The 18,757-nt window shown below is 39.9% G+C and overlaps 1 protein-coding gene across 5 annotated transcripts in view; it reads left to right on the top strand.

Moving 5' to 3' along the window:
• The window catches only part of Pka-R1 (protein kinase, cAMP-dependent, regulatory subunit type 1), a 262,817-nt gene extending 252,162 nt beyond the window's left edge, over positions 1–10,655 (top strand). For all 5 annotated transcript variants that reach the window (XM_076172463.1, XM_076172461.1, XM_076172462.1 and 2 more), the window contains 4 exons: positions 289–508; positions 2,310–2,513; positions 5,847–5,934; positions 7,582–10,655. In XM_076172463.1, the coding sequence (XP_076028578.1) occupies positions 289–508; positions 2,310–2,513; positions 5,847–5,934; positions 7,582–7,666 (597 nt within the window). In that variant the 3' untranslated portion in view covers positions 7,667–10,655. The remainder of the gene's footprint in view (positions 1–288; positions 509–2,309; positions 2,514–5,846; positions 5,935–7,581) is intronic.
• Positions 10,656–18,757: the final 8,102 nt, after the last annotated feature.

The raw sequence follows: 18,757 nt of genomic DNA, 5'->3' as shown, positions 1-18,757 counted from the left end.
CAGAACTTTTGACATTAGTGTCTTCTTTTCCAACGGTGGGATAAAAAGTTTAATTTACTAATGTGCTACGACATTACTGTAAACCTAGGCTTATTGCAACTTTCAGTATAAAAATGTAACCATGGACATGAGGATAAGCATCTATAACTTTTTATGACATGCATTGAACATGAATCATATATTTATTGCTTACTCGTATCATAAAGAGACATTAAGTTCAGTACTTCATGAAATTCATTGGATTACAGATATTTTGTTTCATGAAATTCATTGCCAACTTCATTGCAGATTTTTGTAAGCGGAGAACATGTGACCTCAATCACAGATGGTGGGAGCTTTGGTGAGTTGGCCCTCATATATGGCACACCTCGACAAGCCACCGTCAAGGCAAAATCAGACACAAAACTTTGGGGAATTGACAGAGACTCTTACAGACGAATCCTCATGGGCTCAACCATAAGGAAACGGAAAATGTACGAAGAATTCCTTTCCAAAGTGTCAATACTCGGTAAGTATTCCTTATATTGATTTATATTGTTGGGTAGCCTACTAAAAGTATTCAGAGAGGACTACGTACAGGAGTTTTCAGATGTATTGTGATGCTTTAGTACACCTCATTGTACATAATTTGAATTATGTAGACATCCAAACTCATGTACTGTAGTAATATTGGATGAAAATCATTTAGTTTGATAACCCACTCACTTTCCACCCTACACCATATCCTGCAAAGTGAGGATACTGTACATGGTGAAGACGCTAATCCTTGCCTCTTTTGTTCCTATCGGGCACATCCCATTCAGTCCATCCCACTTTAACTTGGAGGAAACACAAAAAACTTGCACTGCATTACTTCCCCAACAGTACTGAAAGTTCATCCATGGTGCACCCTACTCATGGAACAGTTCACCTTTAGTATGAAATCCTCCCCTTTCATGAATAAAGTTGTCTGGAATTAACCAAAACACAATCTGTGAAGTGCATCATCATAGCACAAGGTCGCCCTCTGAACTGAATAGAGTCTTTGGGTATAACCGTCATCATCAATGGAGGAGCATATTCCAGGGGGCATGAATCACTTGCATGCCCACACCACTCCCCCATATAGCCACCCTTCTCATTACAAAGAGCTCAGATCGCATAAAGAATCATCAACCCAGACTTTGACAGGGTGACAATTCTTTGTGTGGGCCATCCTAGGGTGACAATTCTTCATGTGGGCTATCCTGGGTTTACGATTCTTAGTTTGTATAAGTTGATGACAATAATCATAACCTTCATTCAACCTAACCTAATCTTTATTCCACTGTTAATATTCTGGGGTGACAATTCTTCAGGTGGGATCTCTTTGGGTGATGATTCTTCATGTGAGCATTCTGGGGTGACAATTCTTCATGTGACCCAAAAGCTCTCAGCAAGATTGGTTGACCTGTTCCAGCCATGAGTCTTGTGGAGGTCTTCTTCATGTCCTTTAGAGACAACTGTGTGAGTGGGATTTACATCAAGGTAGTGTCCCAGTCCCTATAGTTTCTGCAAGCCCTCATGTAGCTGTCCATCTCATTCCAAACCGCTCTTGGCAGGATTGGTTGATTTGCCCCAGCCATAAGTTCTGTGGATATACTTTTCATCTCTTTCTAAGAGACAACTGTGTGAATGGGATAAGCATCAGAAAAGGGTGCTAAATGCCTATGGAGCCAAATTGATATTCAGAAATTGTGCTGGTAATAAGCCATGACTGAGTCTTGCAGAACAATCATTGGTTTGATGAAAGGTTATAAGAGCAATATATACACATTTTCAAATCTCACTTCTACCAAGTGTATATCTGTAAGTTGGCATTTGACCCTATACCAAATCCAGTCTCAACAAAGATGTTGGGTTTGATGGAAGGTTCTTGCCAGCTACTTAAGTTCCGAGTTCTGTAGGATTCCTGTAGAGGGGATTAGAGTCTACAAATTATATTGTTTATACAAGTAAGTATAGAGCAAGGGCTCCCAACCTGTGGTGTTTTTTTCATTTGTCAATGGGTCACTTAAGGATTTGGGGGGGGGGGAGAACTAAAAGCTATTATAGAAAAAAAAAAAATTCCCATGTCAGCTTGGACAAGGGTGTATGTATAACAAAAATATTAGTGCTGTTATGTTACTTCATCTCTGAAAATGCACTCTAGGTCATGGTCCATAGACATGGCAGGTGGCCCAGAGTTGGCCACATACAGAAAATGGTTGAGAATCCTAGAAAGAAAATAATGCTAGACTATTGGATGTTATTTATGTATATGTTGATTTATTTATTTATTTATTATACAGAATCGTTGGACAAATGGGAAAGGCTTGTTGTGGCAGATGCCCTTGAGCCTGTGTCTTTCGACTCAGGATCAGCAGTGGTTCGTCAAGGGGAGCCAGGAGATGATTTCTTCATCATCGTAGAGGGAACAGCTGTAGTCATGCAAGCACGTTCACCCTCAGAGGAACCCATTGAAGTTGGACGACTTGGAACATCTGATTACTTTGGTAGGTGTCAATGTTTACAAATATCTACCACAACCTAGCACCTAAACCATACAAAACACCTACACATCATCATTGGCCTCTCGGGGCAACACCTCTTTATAGAAGTAGGGTTCTTGTGTTGTTTTGCAGCCTACACTCAGTGATAAGTCTTCTTTGAAGATTGAGGGATCTTCCATTCACCTCCTTTCTTCCTGGCTAGCAGGGTGGACAAAAAATCCTCCAAGGAGCAATACTTTCACCTGTGCAATTTAACCTCTTCACAATTTACTAAGATCAATAAAGGTGGCTTTTAATTACTTGGATGAAGTAATACATATACCAAAGGATTTTTCCCCCTTATAAGGGAGGTAAACAAAAAACAAAGTAATGGTAAAAAAAAATATTAGTCACACTGATAAGACCAAGATTGGAGTACACTGTGACGCTATAGACACCCAGTACAAAAAATAAATATATATATATATATAAATTAGAAAGAATCCGAAAAGCAACAACGAAGATGACCCCAACACTCTCAAAGTTGACATATGAACAAAGATTGACTAAACTGGAACTACCAACCCTGGAACAAAGAAGAGAAAGATGAGATCTATTGGTCATTTACAGAATCATGAAAAGCATGGAAGTCCTTGACAGAGAAGACATATTAAAGTGGGATAAAAGAAAAATGAGAGGACATTACAAAGGATTACAAAGGCGGAGCATGCCGACAGGAGACCTTTTGATCCATATCTAGGTCGGATGCGAAAAAAAAAATCATATTAATGATAGAATAATAAATAAAAACTATGATAATGCAAATAACAAATAAAATACATAAATAAATGCATAGGTATAGTTAAATAATAAACAAAGAGGTAAATAGTAAATAATAATAAATTGACATATAACTAATAATAAATAAAAATCAGACAGACAAATGATAACAAAACAAAAACAAATAATATAAGATAAATTATAATCATTACAGCATCTTACTTAGGTATTTATCTAAATGATTCTTAAAGCTTCGAACTGAACTACATTGCACTACCTGTGCAGGAAGTTTATTCCATTCATTAACTACACGGTTGGCAAAGTTGTTTCTACCTACTTCCAAATTGAATCTATTTCCGGACAGTTTGAGACCATTGTTTCTTGTCTGATTCTCATTCAATGTAAAAATTTGGTCACTTTTGATGTTGTCAATTCCCTTTAGAATTTTAAAGACCTGTATCAAGTCACCTCTGAGTCTACGCTTTTTTAGAGAAAACAGATTCATATGTTTTAGTCGATTTTCGTATGATTTATTTTTGATATTTGGAATCAGTTTTGTGGCTCGCCGTTGTACTCTTTCCAATCTGTCAATGTCTTTAATGAGATTCGGTGACCATACGGAAACAGCATAAAAAGAAACTCGGAAAGGATAGTTATAGAAGAGATCTGAAAAAAAAAAAATAAATAAAATAAATAGTTTTCCACACAGAGGGGTAGATGTCTGGAACAAATTAGACGAAACTAGTGTGTGCAAACACTGTACAAGAATTTAAGAACAAACTAGATGCTGATAGATACAAAGATTGGTCACTATGAGCATAGCTCCCCTTCCTGTAAAATGCAACTAAGTAAATACAAGTGATCTCCCAATATCAGATCCAGAACATAAGACCAAAGCACCCATGCAGATGACATGACAATAATAGCCCAGCATAGCATCTACAAAATACATACATACATATACCAAGGCTTTTTCCCCCTTACAAGGGAGATAGCCAAAAAGGGAAAGGCATAAAATCATTCCCACCCATTCCATCCCTGAATACACTCCACACCCCTCCACCCTCTCTCTTATCTTAGCACTTCCTGGATGACGGGTCATCCCTGCACCTTGTCCACTGCCCTGAGTCAGAAGCAGTGTCGCAAGACACAGCACATCCACAGCAAGGCCGCTTCATTAACTCGGTGACCCCCCTCTCCGTCCCCCCATGCATAAAAGGAGAAGACAGGGAGAAATCCCTTCGGGCTGCATCAAATTTTGCTCACACATACTACCTCACCCGCCATTCCCAAATACAAAATAACTGCTTAAAACACCCAAGCTTACTCAAACAAACTAGAACAATGTAGCCACTTCCTGCATAAGGGAGAAAGGGCCTTTCAGTACACATATGTTTGGGTAGAACATTGGCTCAGAAATGATAGAATTAATAGAATGGAAGTCTTACCCCAGAAATCTTCAGTTACATAGTTCATTCCAGACAGCCATGAATGAAAAGGAACACCCAACAGTGAAATTGAATGGTAAACTCTTCCATTGGAAAAAAATATATATATTTCTGAGCCTCACTTTGGATGCTTACAGGAGCCTCGGCCTGCATGTCAGACCTGAAAGTGAAAATCAACAAGAAAATAAAATTAAAATAATTTGGAAACATGGGCTTTGGACAGTAGAAGGAAACTTTAATCACAATCTACAAATAATTCATAAGAATCGTAGTCAATTGTGCCCCCACAGCTTGGTTCCCAACAATCAGGAAAACAGATACCTCATAAACCTTACAAGATAAAGCATTGGGAATGATAACAGGATGCAGCAAGACCTCCCCAATAGAAGACCTGCACCCTGAAACCAATGAAAAGTACACAGTTGTATGTGAGAACTCTCAACCCCCACTCACCTGTCTCATTACATCACATAAGTACAACCAGTTGAATGTAATTAAGAAATACATCAGCAAAATACAGAAATGTATACAACAATCTACCACTTGGACCATACAATGCATCTACACAAAGATGCATTCGAACCCAAATCACAAAACAAGCTCTTCAAGATAGACCACCAAAATACTCCACCTGTCCCAAACATACAGCTTTATGGTGCATTGGTTCTACTCTCAACTGCTAATTCATCAGTCCAAGTTTGAGCACCACCCTGTTACACAAAGATACATGGTATGTGTCAATCACTGTTGTTGCATAGAGTTTCACCAAGTGGGAAATCCACAGCCCAATGGTTGGCACTGAACCTCAGACCAGTCACCAGTTGTCAGCTCTTCATGTGTGAAAAAGTACAAGAAATACAATTAGTCAATAAAGAGAGATCTTGGATCAGTCCAGGGACTGAATGTCAGCCCCTCAGGGCTGCATCTGATGGAGGTGAGGGGGTTGACAGGTTTTGAAAATGGGCAGACATGTTCCCCATCTAACAGGACCACCACATGGAGGTACCTGTCACAGGTCCCTGGTATGTGTGTGATTAATGCAAATCAGTTTAGGCACAAACATTTAGCAGGTGTGTGTGTGTTTTTTTTTTTTAATGAGGAATATTGAAGAATCTCCTTTTGTTTTCAGGTGAAATTGCTCTTCTTCTGGATCGACCCCGTGCTGCCACAGTGATTGCTGATGGACCCCTGAAGTGTGTGAAACTGGACAGGGCTAGGTAAGCCAACTACACTCTCCATCCATCTTCCTCCTCCTCCTCCTTCCTATTCCACATTATTCAAGTTCTTTTGAACAAAATTTATTACTCTGTACATCACACCACTTCATTATATGGTAACCCTCCCTTTATTCATTTGCCATCTTCACTCATATAGAGCAGCGTTTCCCAACCTTTTCTGACCATAGCACCCCATGTTGTCATGTGTAAGCAGTCCAGCACACCTATCTTGTATTAGAAGGATAAAAGAAAGTGAAGTGTACTACTTAATTATTTATTTTCTTGATTCCTTAGAACTGAAACAAATTGACAATATTGTTTGTAGAAGAAATAAGACCCTAGAAAAATAAAATAGCATGGAAAAAGTCAAATATGCACAACTGGGTACTAAATGATACATATATCAATGTGATTTTTGTGTGCATCACTTCCCAACACCCTAGGTTGGGAAATGCTGATATAGAGCCATTTTCCATTCATTCCTATCTTTTGCACACTTTTCCTTCATCGACAGACATTCATCTTGCAGTCCTTGCCCCACACACCTTGCCCGTCCTTTTTGTTCATATTCTTCCCCTTAAATTCACTCCATCCACTTCTGCTGTCCATACTTTTTGCTAGTCTCTCTTCACTCACTTTCCATATGCTCAGACCACCTCTGCATCCTTTGATCAACCCTGTCTGGTAGCTCTCTCTCCATCCCTGCTCTCCTCCTCGCCTCCACATTTCACACTCAGTCCACCCCTGTAGCCTCCATCATACATACATACATATACCAAGGCTTTTTCCTCCTTACAAGGGAGGTATCCAAAAAGAAAAAGACATAAAACCATTCCCACCCATTCCATCCCTAAATACACTCTACCCACCTCCACCCTCCATCTTATCTTAGCACCTCCTGGATCTTATCTTACTATCTCCATCATACCTCTTAAAAACATACTCTTTCTTTCTGCCTCCTTCAGATTCCAAGTCTCTGCTCCATACAGTGTCATGGGCACAGTTACTCCTTCTTACAGTCTTGTGTGTGTGTTCATCCCCAGATACTTATTTCTCATGACAATTTTTACGGCTCCCAGACATTTACTTGCTTTGTTTACTCTGGTTCACCTCCACTTCCATTCCATATGACCCTTAATTCCGATAGCTCTCTACTTCCTCCAGCTTCTCACCCTGTGAACTCTTTCCAATTCACTGCCGCCCCCATCCCATCTTAGTAGAATAAGGGGTCTAGGGATCTCCCTCTTTGTTTTTTCCCATAAAAAAGCAATAGCTGGTCAGGTAGAGAAAAAATGTGTGTACTATGGCACAACTAGGTTTTATCCATATATTTTCTCTATAACTCATTTCATAATTAAGTGGCAGTGAGAGCTACCAAATAACAACGACCTCTTAGGGAAATTTGTTCATACATACAACATTGTAAATTCTTATTCCTTGATCTGTACCAGAAAGTATTACCACAGTACATAAGACAGAATATCAGCTTTATACTTGTGTAGGAAATTTTTAGAATGACTAAAACTTGTTTCCCATTATATCCTATCAGAACATATAGTTATGTAGGCCACCATTGAATGGTTAAGCATACAAAGAATACATTGGCTATATGCATAGAATGATAATGTTGGAAATTTTGCTTTACAGGTTTGAACGAGTTCTTGGAAGTTGTGCAGACATTCTCAAGAGGAACATTGAACAGTATAATTCCTTCATTGCTCTTACAGTCTAAGTAAGGTCTTCATCATCCCGAAGCTCTTTAACATGCAAACCAACCAAGTGGCTGTTATGTTGCAGACTTGCAGGCAAGACTCAAGTTTTAGCTTTGTAATCAGTGCAAACTTACTTGACGACATGTTCCAACAATGAAATTTGTACCTTTGCCCTTTTGTAGTTGGTTGTTGTATATCATGTTGAGAAACACAAATGGTGGATGTTTCTCCCAATCACCGTTGCTTGACTCCAGTGATGCAACTGTTTCCCATTCAGCGTATGGCTTGCTGCGTGCATTGGCTGCAGGGCACAGACAGGTACCAAGTAGTTTCACAATGTTCTGCATTACAAAAGTGGCCTTTACGTATCGTGGGTTAACCTTCATTTATCGCAATGAATAGCAAAAGATGAGAATGGTGCAACATACAAACTACATATTGATGCAGTAGATTAGGATTAACATTGTGCTTGAACACGTTAAATGCAAAGTACAGACATTAATAACACTGCTGTAGATTTTGCTTCCCATCTGCCAAAAATGCCGTGCAAGTGGGGCCATAGTCATCTCCCTCTTAGTTGTTCCTCCCTCCCATCAGACCTCATCAACAAGTCTCCAACTCGACTTTCCAGACCAGGGGCCATCAATGAGCAAGTGTGCAACCCTCTGCTATGTGCATTATGTTACACACAATTATGCAGTCACTTCTTGAATAATTTTCTCTTTTCTTGTGAGTTTTTATAAGTATAGTGTATTAGTCTAGAGTATACATTATCCTCTTTGAGGGTACAATATTATCTTGATAATATTCAACTGTAAAGTAAAATTTCCTGTTTTCTTAGCTATGCATTAAGGTGGATTCCTCTGTTTTGGGAACTTGATCAATTTCTTTGATTGTTTAGGCCTGTGTATGTACCTGGGATTGTTGTTTTCTCATCTCTCCACTTTCTACTTAAGCTAAAGGAAGGCATCCTGGTTGTCAGCTATGGTTTGACTGGATGAAAAGTCGCACGGTAAAGCTCGATTGCTGTTTTCATAAAGCAACCTTGCTTGTGAATGGCATCAAGCTCGGCTCTCATGGTGCTGTCCTCTTCAGGCATTCATGAGAACCGTACATTATATTTGCACTTGTATTTATTTATCCTTTGCAAATATTTGTCAAACGTCGCTTAGTTCTCCTGTTTAGGTAAAAAAGAAAAAGAAAAAAAAAAGTTTTACACAAAATTTCCTCCAGCCTTTTATTAAACTTTGTCAATCTTACATATATTGAGGTGGACTGTGGATAGTGTCCTGTAGATGAGATACTGCAGTAGTGATTCCAAACTCTCCTTGTACTGTTGCTACTACCTGCTGGCAAGGTGGTGGCTGTTATTGTAGAGTGCCGCACCTCAGTGTCCCCAAGAGCTGCACTGGCTACCAGGGATGTAATGTTAAAAAAAAAAAAAAGGTAAATAAAAAGTAACGATAGGTGTAATTGTAACTATAAATTCATCATAGAAATGAAATGTCACATTGGCATGAAACTGGAATTTTGAGCAGATATAAAGTAGTTGGGGGGGTTAAGATACTGGGTTATTAAAGATACTAGGAGCTTAGCATATAGTGAAGTGTAAGCATCAACCACGTTTTGGTGGTTTGCATCAAGGTAGATATGTTTTAAGGAGGAAAATAAAAATGTACAAAAAAATGGCTAAGCATCCCTGGGCCAAAGCAATGTTGACATCCCGCTCCTGGTGAGTGGGGAGGACGCTTGCGGCTATTTTGTGCACAAAGTTTATATTAATATCATAGCATCATTTCTGTAGACCTCTTTGTGGTTTATCCCCTTGCTCTGTTTACTCCCATTGGCTTTCTGCAACAAAGTTCTTTGCAAAGTAAAGCCCAACATCTGATCTGCTTATGGACTAGACTGCCCTTCTTTCAGTGCTGGTAATAGGGTTGCGTGCTTGTGTTTGTAATTGTAGCAAGTTAGTGGGATAGGTGAGTTAAGGGAAGTATGTCAGCTAACAAGAAAAATCAACACGAGGAAACAATCTACGCTGATTTTGCCTTCTGGAAGAGTGGTGAGCCTTTATGATTTGTTTATTGCACTTATATATATGTTTTTTTATTGATAAAGAAAAGTTGATTGGAAATTTACATGTGTGAACTGGGATTTTTTTAGAAATCATATAGGTTAACAGGAGTTAAATGGAGGATTAGATATTCATTTGTGAATACAGTAGTTGCATTTGTGTTGAGGACTGCAAGATTAATTCACGATATCTATATAAGCGATGTATTCAGACAAGGGCAGGTGCGAAGGTCATGGGGGTTGTCTGGCAGCTAAAGTGTTTGACTAGAGTGATTCACCTTAGTTTATTCTGTAATCAAGCCCAGTATAACTTCCTCAGCTCACAGTACTCATTGTCTTTTTTTGTAAAGGTATAAACTAGAATATTTTTACTTCTTGTTTTGTCTTTATTTCATGTTAACACGAGAGCAAGCTAGTTAAAACAACATTCATGTTTTGGATGTTGCGTAAGTGAGTGGCATGTTGGTTTGAGGATGTTGGAAAGAAGCAGCAGAGTCAACCATTTGCCCTCCCTCATCACTTTGGTTCTCTAAGGTATAGAAAGTATAGTGTCTTGTATATATGGATAATAATTATCATAATTATAATTATTGCCATTGTGAATTGCCACTTCTTTACACATTTATGTTTGACATCCAATGGTAAAGTTGTACCATACAGCAGATGATTAATTTTGATTTGTGTTGTCTGTTAACAGTTGTATTACATTATTATAGCATATCCCTGGTAAACAGCTGGTGAGGTTAGAACTCTGGTTTGGCTTTGTGCTAATAACTGGTGGTGTGCTGTAGTGTTTAGGAAGGCAGGTGGCACACAAACCACCAGTAGGGCTGTATCACAGTTGTTAGTGGTGTACATTGCCGTCAGTCGTGCCATAGCCAGCTGTCTTGTCTTCTGTAAGAAACGCTGCCAAAATAAAGTTTGAATTAAGTTGAACATCTTTAATTTCCCTTTCTCTCCATGCCCCTTTTTGGGGCATATATCTATTCATATATTGATGAAATAAAGAATTCTGGAATACAGATTTTTTTTTTCTTTTGGCAAAAATTAACTGAGATCACCCAAAACATTAAAAAAAATCCAACAATCAATAAACACAGACACATAAAGTTAGAATTGTGATGGAGTTACCATTCTATCTATGACTTAGCTTTATTGCTTGAATGTCCATCTGGTTCTATGTCTGTCCTTACACAAACGACAATATCTATGCCTACCGTCATGATGGCTACATTGCCAACTGTGCATGTGCAGGAATCTACTCAGGTACAGTGAATCAAGAACAGCCTGTGGTGACTGGCAGCGAAACAGAAAAAAATTACCAGTGGCCATTGGCAACATGACAAGCATCTTCACTGGCATGGCAATTTGGCACCAATTTCAGATAGCCACACATGGATAAAAATTGCCAATGGCAATGTGGCAAACAGTGCAAACCCTATCTATCTTACCTCAAAAGTACTATCTGAGGGCCTTTTTGGCAAAAAGATTCATTGTAATCTGCATTCTAAAATGCAGCACACGGTGCCATCTCTTGATATTTGTTCTGATAACATCATGGGTTCTGTACCAAGCCAAGTGTCCTGTAGCTAAACACAATATTCAGCATTACTGAGTTTTCCTTCACCTTTTGAGAGTAGTCTCAACTCCCTAAATACCTTTGACAACAGGCAAGATGCATGGATAGATGGCACAGTTATGGGCTATCAATTTTAACCAAATTATCTCTGAAGAAGTTTTCATATTGGTACATCAGTGGTACTTGTCTTTGTGCATGTTGGTTTTGCAATACTGTCTTTGGGTCTTAAAAAAAGCAAGGGTAGCATACATGACACATTCAATATTTTTGCAGTGAGCTCCTACTCAAAATACTATACATTCACACTAAGCCTCCTGGATGCCACAAAAGCTTTGTAAACAATGATTTCTACAATGTAATAGATATTTTTCATTTTGGTCCAAGTGAGCCAGTAAAAAGGTTAATTATGGTGATTTGTTATTACTAGATAAAACTAATTATTCTTTACACAACAAGTTAGATACATCATTTTAGATTTTTTACATGTAAAAACAAAAGCTTCACTACAAGTATCATTTAGAACCTACCAATCCTTTCCAGTAAATGACAATTTTTTTTTTTCATCTATTCCTATATTTGTAGCAGGATCAGGAGAGGGATTGAGGAAGTTAGTGACAGAATTTGGGAATGTGTGCAAAAGAAGGAAGTTGAAGATAAATGTGGGTAAAAGTAAGGTGATGAGATGTACAAGGAGAGAAAGTGGCAGCAGACTGGAAGTGAGTATTAAGGGGGAGAGACTAGAGGAAGTGGATAGTTTTAGATACTTGGGTGTGAATGTGGCAGGAAAGAGAGGAGTGGAGGTAGAATGTATATTGAGAGAAGTAAGTAAATGCCTTGGGGGATTAAAAGGTGTAATGAGAAATAGACATTTGGGAATGGATATTAGGAGGAAATTGTATGAAGGAGTGATTGTTCCAACAGCACTGTATGGGGCAGAAACATGGAACATAAGAGAGCAAGAGAGGAGTTTGAATGTATTTGAGAGTAGGTGCCTGAGAAGTATGATGGGGTTACTAGGCTGGATAGAGTGAAAAACAAAGTGGTGAGGAGGAAAAGGGGGGTGGAAAGAGAGTTGGGAGATAGGTACCACACAAGAAAGTAATAAGAAAAATAGAATCAATAGGTGGCATCAGAGGAAAATTATTGGAATGGTTGGAAAACTTCCTGACTGGGAGAAAAATGAGGGTAGTAATTGGAGACAAATACTCAACTTCTGAAAAAATGATAAGGTTTGGTATTGGTTCCAATCATGTTTGCCATATATATAAATGACATGGATGAAGGAGTGGAGTGTTATATGAATTTCTTCACAGATGATGAAAAAATACTAAAAGTAAGAACAGGAGGATTGTGAATCATTACAGTTAGACCTGGACAAAATCTGGAAATGGACTCAAAAGTGGAAAGTGAACTTCAATATCAAGAACTGTGGTATAATGGAGTTTGGAAAAAGTAAAAACAGAATACATAGACATACATATACCAAAGGCTTTTTCCCCCTTACATGGAGGGTAGCCATAGAAACCACCCCCACCCATTCCATTTCCTACATATTCCACTCCCCTCCACCCTCCTCCCTCCCTCTTATCTTGGCACCTCCTGGATGATGGGTCATCCCTGCATCCTGTCCACTGCCCTGGGTCAGAAGCAGTGCCGCAAGACACAGCACATCCACAGCAAGGCCGCTTCATAAATTCATGCAGCCCTTTGGGCTGCGTTAAATATTTTCTCTTACATACTTCCTCACCCCCCATCCCCCACCCACTCCCCCTCATGCATCACAGCCTCATCTATACACAACCCTTCTCCATTCACCCCTATCTTCTCTCCTCTCCCATCCTTCCTCCACAGACATTCCTCTCTTTTGTAATGCCCCTTTCACCCCATCCATCCATCTCATCCTAGGACGCCCCCTCATATTCACTCCTTCCACCTCTGCCTTCCACACTTCTTTTACTAATCTTTTTTCACTCATTCTTTCCATGTGTCCAAACCATCCCAATACTCTTTCATTAACCCTATCTCCCAGCTCCCTTTCCACCCCTGTTCTCCTCACCTACTCATTTCTCACTCTACCTAGCCTAGTAACCTCTATCATACTTCTCAGTCATTTCTTCTCAAACACATTCAAACTTCTCTCTTCCTCTCTTATGTTCCATGTTTCTGCCCCATACAGTGCTGTTGGCACAATCACTCCTTCATATAGCCTCCTCTTAGCATCCATTCCCAGATGTCTATTTCTCATTACACTTTTTAATCCACCAAGACATTTACTCGCTTCTCTCAATCTACATTCTACCTCCACCCCCACTCCTCCCTTTCCTGCCACATTTGCACCCAAGTATCTAACACTATCCACTTCCTCCAGTCTTTCACCCTTTATGCTCACTTCCAGCCTGCTATCACTCTCTCCCCTTGTACATCTCATCACCTTACTTTTGCCCACATATATCTTCAGCTTCCTTCTTTCACACACCTTCTCAAACTCTGTCACTAACTTCCTCAATCCCTCCTCTGATCCTGCTGCAAGTGCAGTGTCGTCAGCAAACAACAACTGGCTCACCTCCCACTTCTCTCCATTTTTTAACCATCTCCAACCCCTGACCCTCTACCCTTGCATTCACCTCTTGCACCACCCCATCCATGTAAGGATTGAACAGTCAGGGCAACATAACACATCCCTGATGAAGTCCCACCTTTACCTCAAACCATTCACTCTCTCCATTTCTAATCCTAACACAAGCTCTGCTACTCTCATAAAAACTCTTGACTGCTTTTAACAGCTTTCCTCCTATCCCATATATCTGCAGTACCTCCCACAGTAACTTCCTGTCTACCCTGTCATAAGCCTTTTCCAGATCCATAAAAAAAAAAACATCATTACCTATTCCTATAGCTTTCTCACATATCTGTCTTACCACAAAAATCTGATCTACACAACCCCTACCTGTCCTAAACCTACACTGTTCCTCACCAATTACTCACTCTGGTCCTCTCCTAATCCTCTCAATCAAGACCCTCCCATAAGCCTTCCCAACTACATTCAACAAGCTGATCCCTCTGAAACTACTACACTCACATTTGTCCCACTTTCTCTTGTAAAGCGGAACTATACAGGCACTCCTCCAGCACTCTACCCTCTCTTAAACAAACATTAAATAACCTCACCAGCCAGTCTACCATAACTGTACCTCTTTTCTTCAGACATTCTGCATGGCATCCATCCAACCGAGGTGCCTTATTTGCTCTCATCATCTTAACAGCTGCTTTCACTTCATCCTTCCCTATTTCTCCTTCATTTTCCTCACTCATCACTCTCACTTTTCTTAGCACTACCCACTGCAACTACCTTTCCCTCCCTATCCTCCTTCACATTTAGCAACTCCCTCATATACTCTGCCCACCTTCCTCTCACTACCTTCTCTTCCATTATCATCATTCCATCTGCACCTTTTACCTTTTCTTCTCTACTTGATTCGCCTCCTCTTCCTCTTTTAATGTCCTTCTAAAACATATTTTTATTACTTTCAAAATTTTCTGTCATACTCTTACCCCATTTCACATCTGCTCTCCTCTTTGCTTCCTGCTTCCTTTATCTTATGCTTAACTTCCCTTCTCGTTATTTTGTACCTCTCATACGATTCCCTCATCCTAATTTGGAGCCAATCTATGAAAGCCTGCTTCTCTTCTACAGCCTTCTTTGCTTCCTCATCCCACCACTCACTACCCTTCCTTCTTTTTCCTCCAGCCCTCCTTGTTCCACACACCATCTTTGCACACCTTATGACTCCCTCCTTGAACCATCCCCATTTCTCCTCCTCCATTCCCAGTTCTACTCTATCCCTTACTCCCTCCCACTCTTCTCACATCTTCTTCTTATACTAATTCTCCTTTTTTTTTTTTCTCATTTAAGCAGTTCACTCTAAGTACCTCCCTACCTTCTGCCCTTTTCCTCTTTCTCCGCCTATTCTCCACTCTCAATTTACCATCCACCATAAAATGATCTGATATTCCCCCACTCTCTCCCCTTAGGATATGTACATCCTTAACTTTTCCTACCATACTCCTGGTCACCATTATGTAGTCCATTAACACTCTACCACCGTTTCATCTACCACCCTCTCCCATGTGTACTTATGCTTGACTTTCTTCCTAAACACTGTATTTGCTATTATCAACTCTCTTTCAAGACACATCTCCACCACCAATTCTCCACTACGATTTTTACCTGGAACTCCATACTTCCTAATCACTCCATCTATTAGTTAATTTCCTACCCTTGCATTAAGATCTCCCAATACAACTACATTGACATTTCTTCCTAATCCCTCTATGCACTCATCTATACCCAAAAAGCCTCCCTTTCTTCTACTCTCTTCTCACTACCAGGCCCATACACACTTACAAAAACCCACATCTCCCTTCCCAGCTTCACCTTCATCCACATCAACCTTGATGAAACCTCCTTCCACTCCACTACACGCTTATTTATCTCTTCACTTATTAGTATAGCCACCCCTTCTCTCCCTCGTCCACTCTTCACTCCTAAGTACCTCCCAGCTACACTCCCAAACTCACACTCGCCCTTCCCTTTCATTTTAGTTTCACTCAAAGCTAGCACATCCATCTTTCTTCTCACAAACATACTGCCTATCTCTTCCCTTTTACTCTCATCTGTACCACATCCATGCACATTAAAAGACCCAAACCTTAGGGTACTGGTTGGAAAACTCCCAGACCCTCTTATGCCTTTACTTTTTTTAGGAATGTCCCCTTTTGGGGCTACAGGAATCAGGACTCCTAATCCCATCCCCCTTCCCATTTTTGTCGCCTTTTACAACTCAAGTGCAAAGACGTGGTGGTAGCATTCTCTTCCCCCATCACAGAGTAGGCAAAAAAAAGGAAATGAATAACCAAAAAATATAAAATTGGCGAAGAAGTCAAAAAAGTGAACTCTGAAAGAGACCTTGGAGTAATAATCAGCAAAGACATGACACCGGCAAACATATCAATAAAATAATTGGAGATACCTTCAACCTATTAAGGTCAGTCAATGAAAGTGGCATTTGACTACTTGGATGAGGAAATAATTAAAAATATATTAGTTACACTGATAAGACCAAAACTGGAGTACTCAGCAACACTATGGTCACCCAATACTAAAAAGAATATAAAGAAATTAGAAAGAATACAAAGAGCAACGACAAAGTTGACACCAACTCTCTCCAAATTAACATATGAACAAAGATTTTCCAAACTGGAATTACCAACTCTGGAACAAAGAAGAGAAAGAGGAGATCTGCTGACTATAGAATCATGAAAAGGATGGAAATCCTAGATAGGAATGATTTATCAAAATGGGACAATGGAAAAACAAGAGGACGCAAAAATAAACTCATAAAGTATAACTATAGAAGAGATCTGAAAAAAAAATAGCTTCCCACATAGAGTATTGGATACCTGGAATAATTCAGATAAAGAAACAGTGTTTGCAAACATTATTCAAGATTTTAAGAAAAAACTTGATGCTGAAAGATAGAAAGACGGGGCACCACGAGCATAGCTTCCTTCCCGTATAATACAAGGTAAATACACACACACAATCGTCGGATTGACGGCGAAGATTGGAACTCCGGAAAAAAACAACAACACAATTTTCGTGGATCTCAACGTCGAGGGAGTACCTTTGTTGTATTAGTAGGGAAGGGGAAAGCTCGTGGTGTAGTGGGCAGGTGAAGAAAGAGGAGAAGGGGAGGGAGTACTGAGGAAAATTGAAGAAAATGAGGAAGGGGAGAAACGGGCCTCGGACGTCAGAAGGGGTGTAAACAAAAGATGTGCAGACGACACAGCTGAAGTTGAACAAGTTAGTAAAGGAATCAAGTGTAGAAATATAGATAAGAGCATCTTAATAGAAAGTGGAGATAATTATTTCTATGGATAATAATGAGGGAGAAGATGACAACCTCCCCCGATTAGCAAGTCTAGAGGAAAAGCTAGCAAAAATGAACGAAACGAATCATGGGAGGTTAGGTTAGCCAACTCGCACTATTTACATAAAGAGCTGATAAATTAGGAGAACTAAAGAAGGATAACCAAAATCTAAATGAATAGAAGAATTAAAAAGACAGTTTACCTCCCACTAAAGATTTTTCCGTTTTTCCACCTTTCTCTACTACTACGCCTCCTACCATTTTCTAAACTTTCGTTGGTGATCCTAACCCCGTTGGTAATCCTAACCTCCGGCGTCAAGCGCTGCCCTCCAAGCCCCTGGTCCAGTTCTCCTAAGCCACGACAACAAATAAGCCCCTAATCGCTCGCAATTCGCCCGGTGGCAATAGCCCTCTTTTATACACTACTATCTTCTCATTTTCTAACAGACATTCTTCCCCTCCCACAAAACCCGATCCCGCGCAAGCGAGGTGGTCTTTTCTTGGAATCCAGAATCCAGAATTGTGACTACCAGCACACACAACAACATCTCTTCGTCCAGCCTTCAAGCCGTCCCATCGAGCCTCGCCGTCATCATCTGCTACCGCCTCGCTGACGTTAGGCTCCACGTCCAGCTACAACCATAAGCTCCACTAAGCAGTGGCCTTGGTCCGAGCTTCACCTATATTTCTCATGTGACACTTCTAGTGTCGCACCTTGTGGCTATTTACCAAAAGAAAGAGATTAGATAGTTTGTGTTGATTTTCATGTGTCCTGCCGTTGTTCCGAACCTAATACTACTACAACCCCATCCAGCTGGGTCAAATATAGCAAAATTCTACACTCCGTTAATTAATAAAAATAAATTAATAAATATATAATTGAATAAACAAATAAATAAACAAAGGGAAGATATTATGGACATAGAAGTAATTAAAGACAGTCCTTATTAAATCGGCTAGCTCCGCAGGGACTAAATAAAATGTGACGGCCAGGCTGGCTTTGACCAGCGGCGCGTCACTACGCTTTATGCTGAAATCAGCTCGTCGTAAATTAACGTATTACTATATGTAGACATTTATCAGGTTGCTGCAGTGATTATAAATGCATTGGGTGTGGTGTAATGGCTTGTGTAATTCATCGTTCAAATGTTGTCAATATAAACAGCGGCGGCGCCAGGATTTTTTAGTTGGGGAGGCTAAGGGGGGGCTAGTAGTAATATGATAATACACATATTATCCTCATTTCAGAACGGAAGGGGGTTAATGGTTGGGCTAGCACTGATGGCTGACAAATCTTTAGCCCTGGCAATTAAAGATTCCACTTAATAAAATTATTTCAATGAGTGTTTTAAATTTTCAATTTGCTCATTTCAGTTGGGGGGCTGGCCACTTTTTGGGGGGGCGCCCCCCCTGAATATAAAGTTAAAACAGTAAGCTGAGATCAGCAAGAACAGCTCGCCACAGATAATTTCTGCCTGCAGACAGTCATGAAGTTGGTGCAGCACATATAAATGCATCAGGTGTTGTGT

The sequence above is a fragment of the Oratosquilla oratoria genome, chromosome 33 (genome assembly GCF_046742065.1).
Source record: "Oratosquilla oratoria isolate Oo_2021 chromosome 33, ASM4674206v1, whole genome shotgun sequence".
Lineage (NCBI taxonomy): Eukaryota > Metazoa > Arthropoda > Malacostraca > Stomatopoda > Squillidae > Oratosquilla > Oratosquilla oratoria.
Note: the sequence above shows the minus strand (reverse complement) of the source record. Positions and strands in the feature narration are given on the sequence as shown.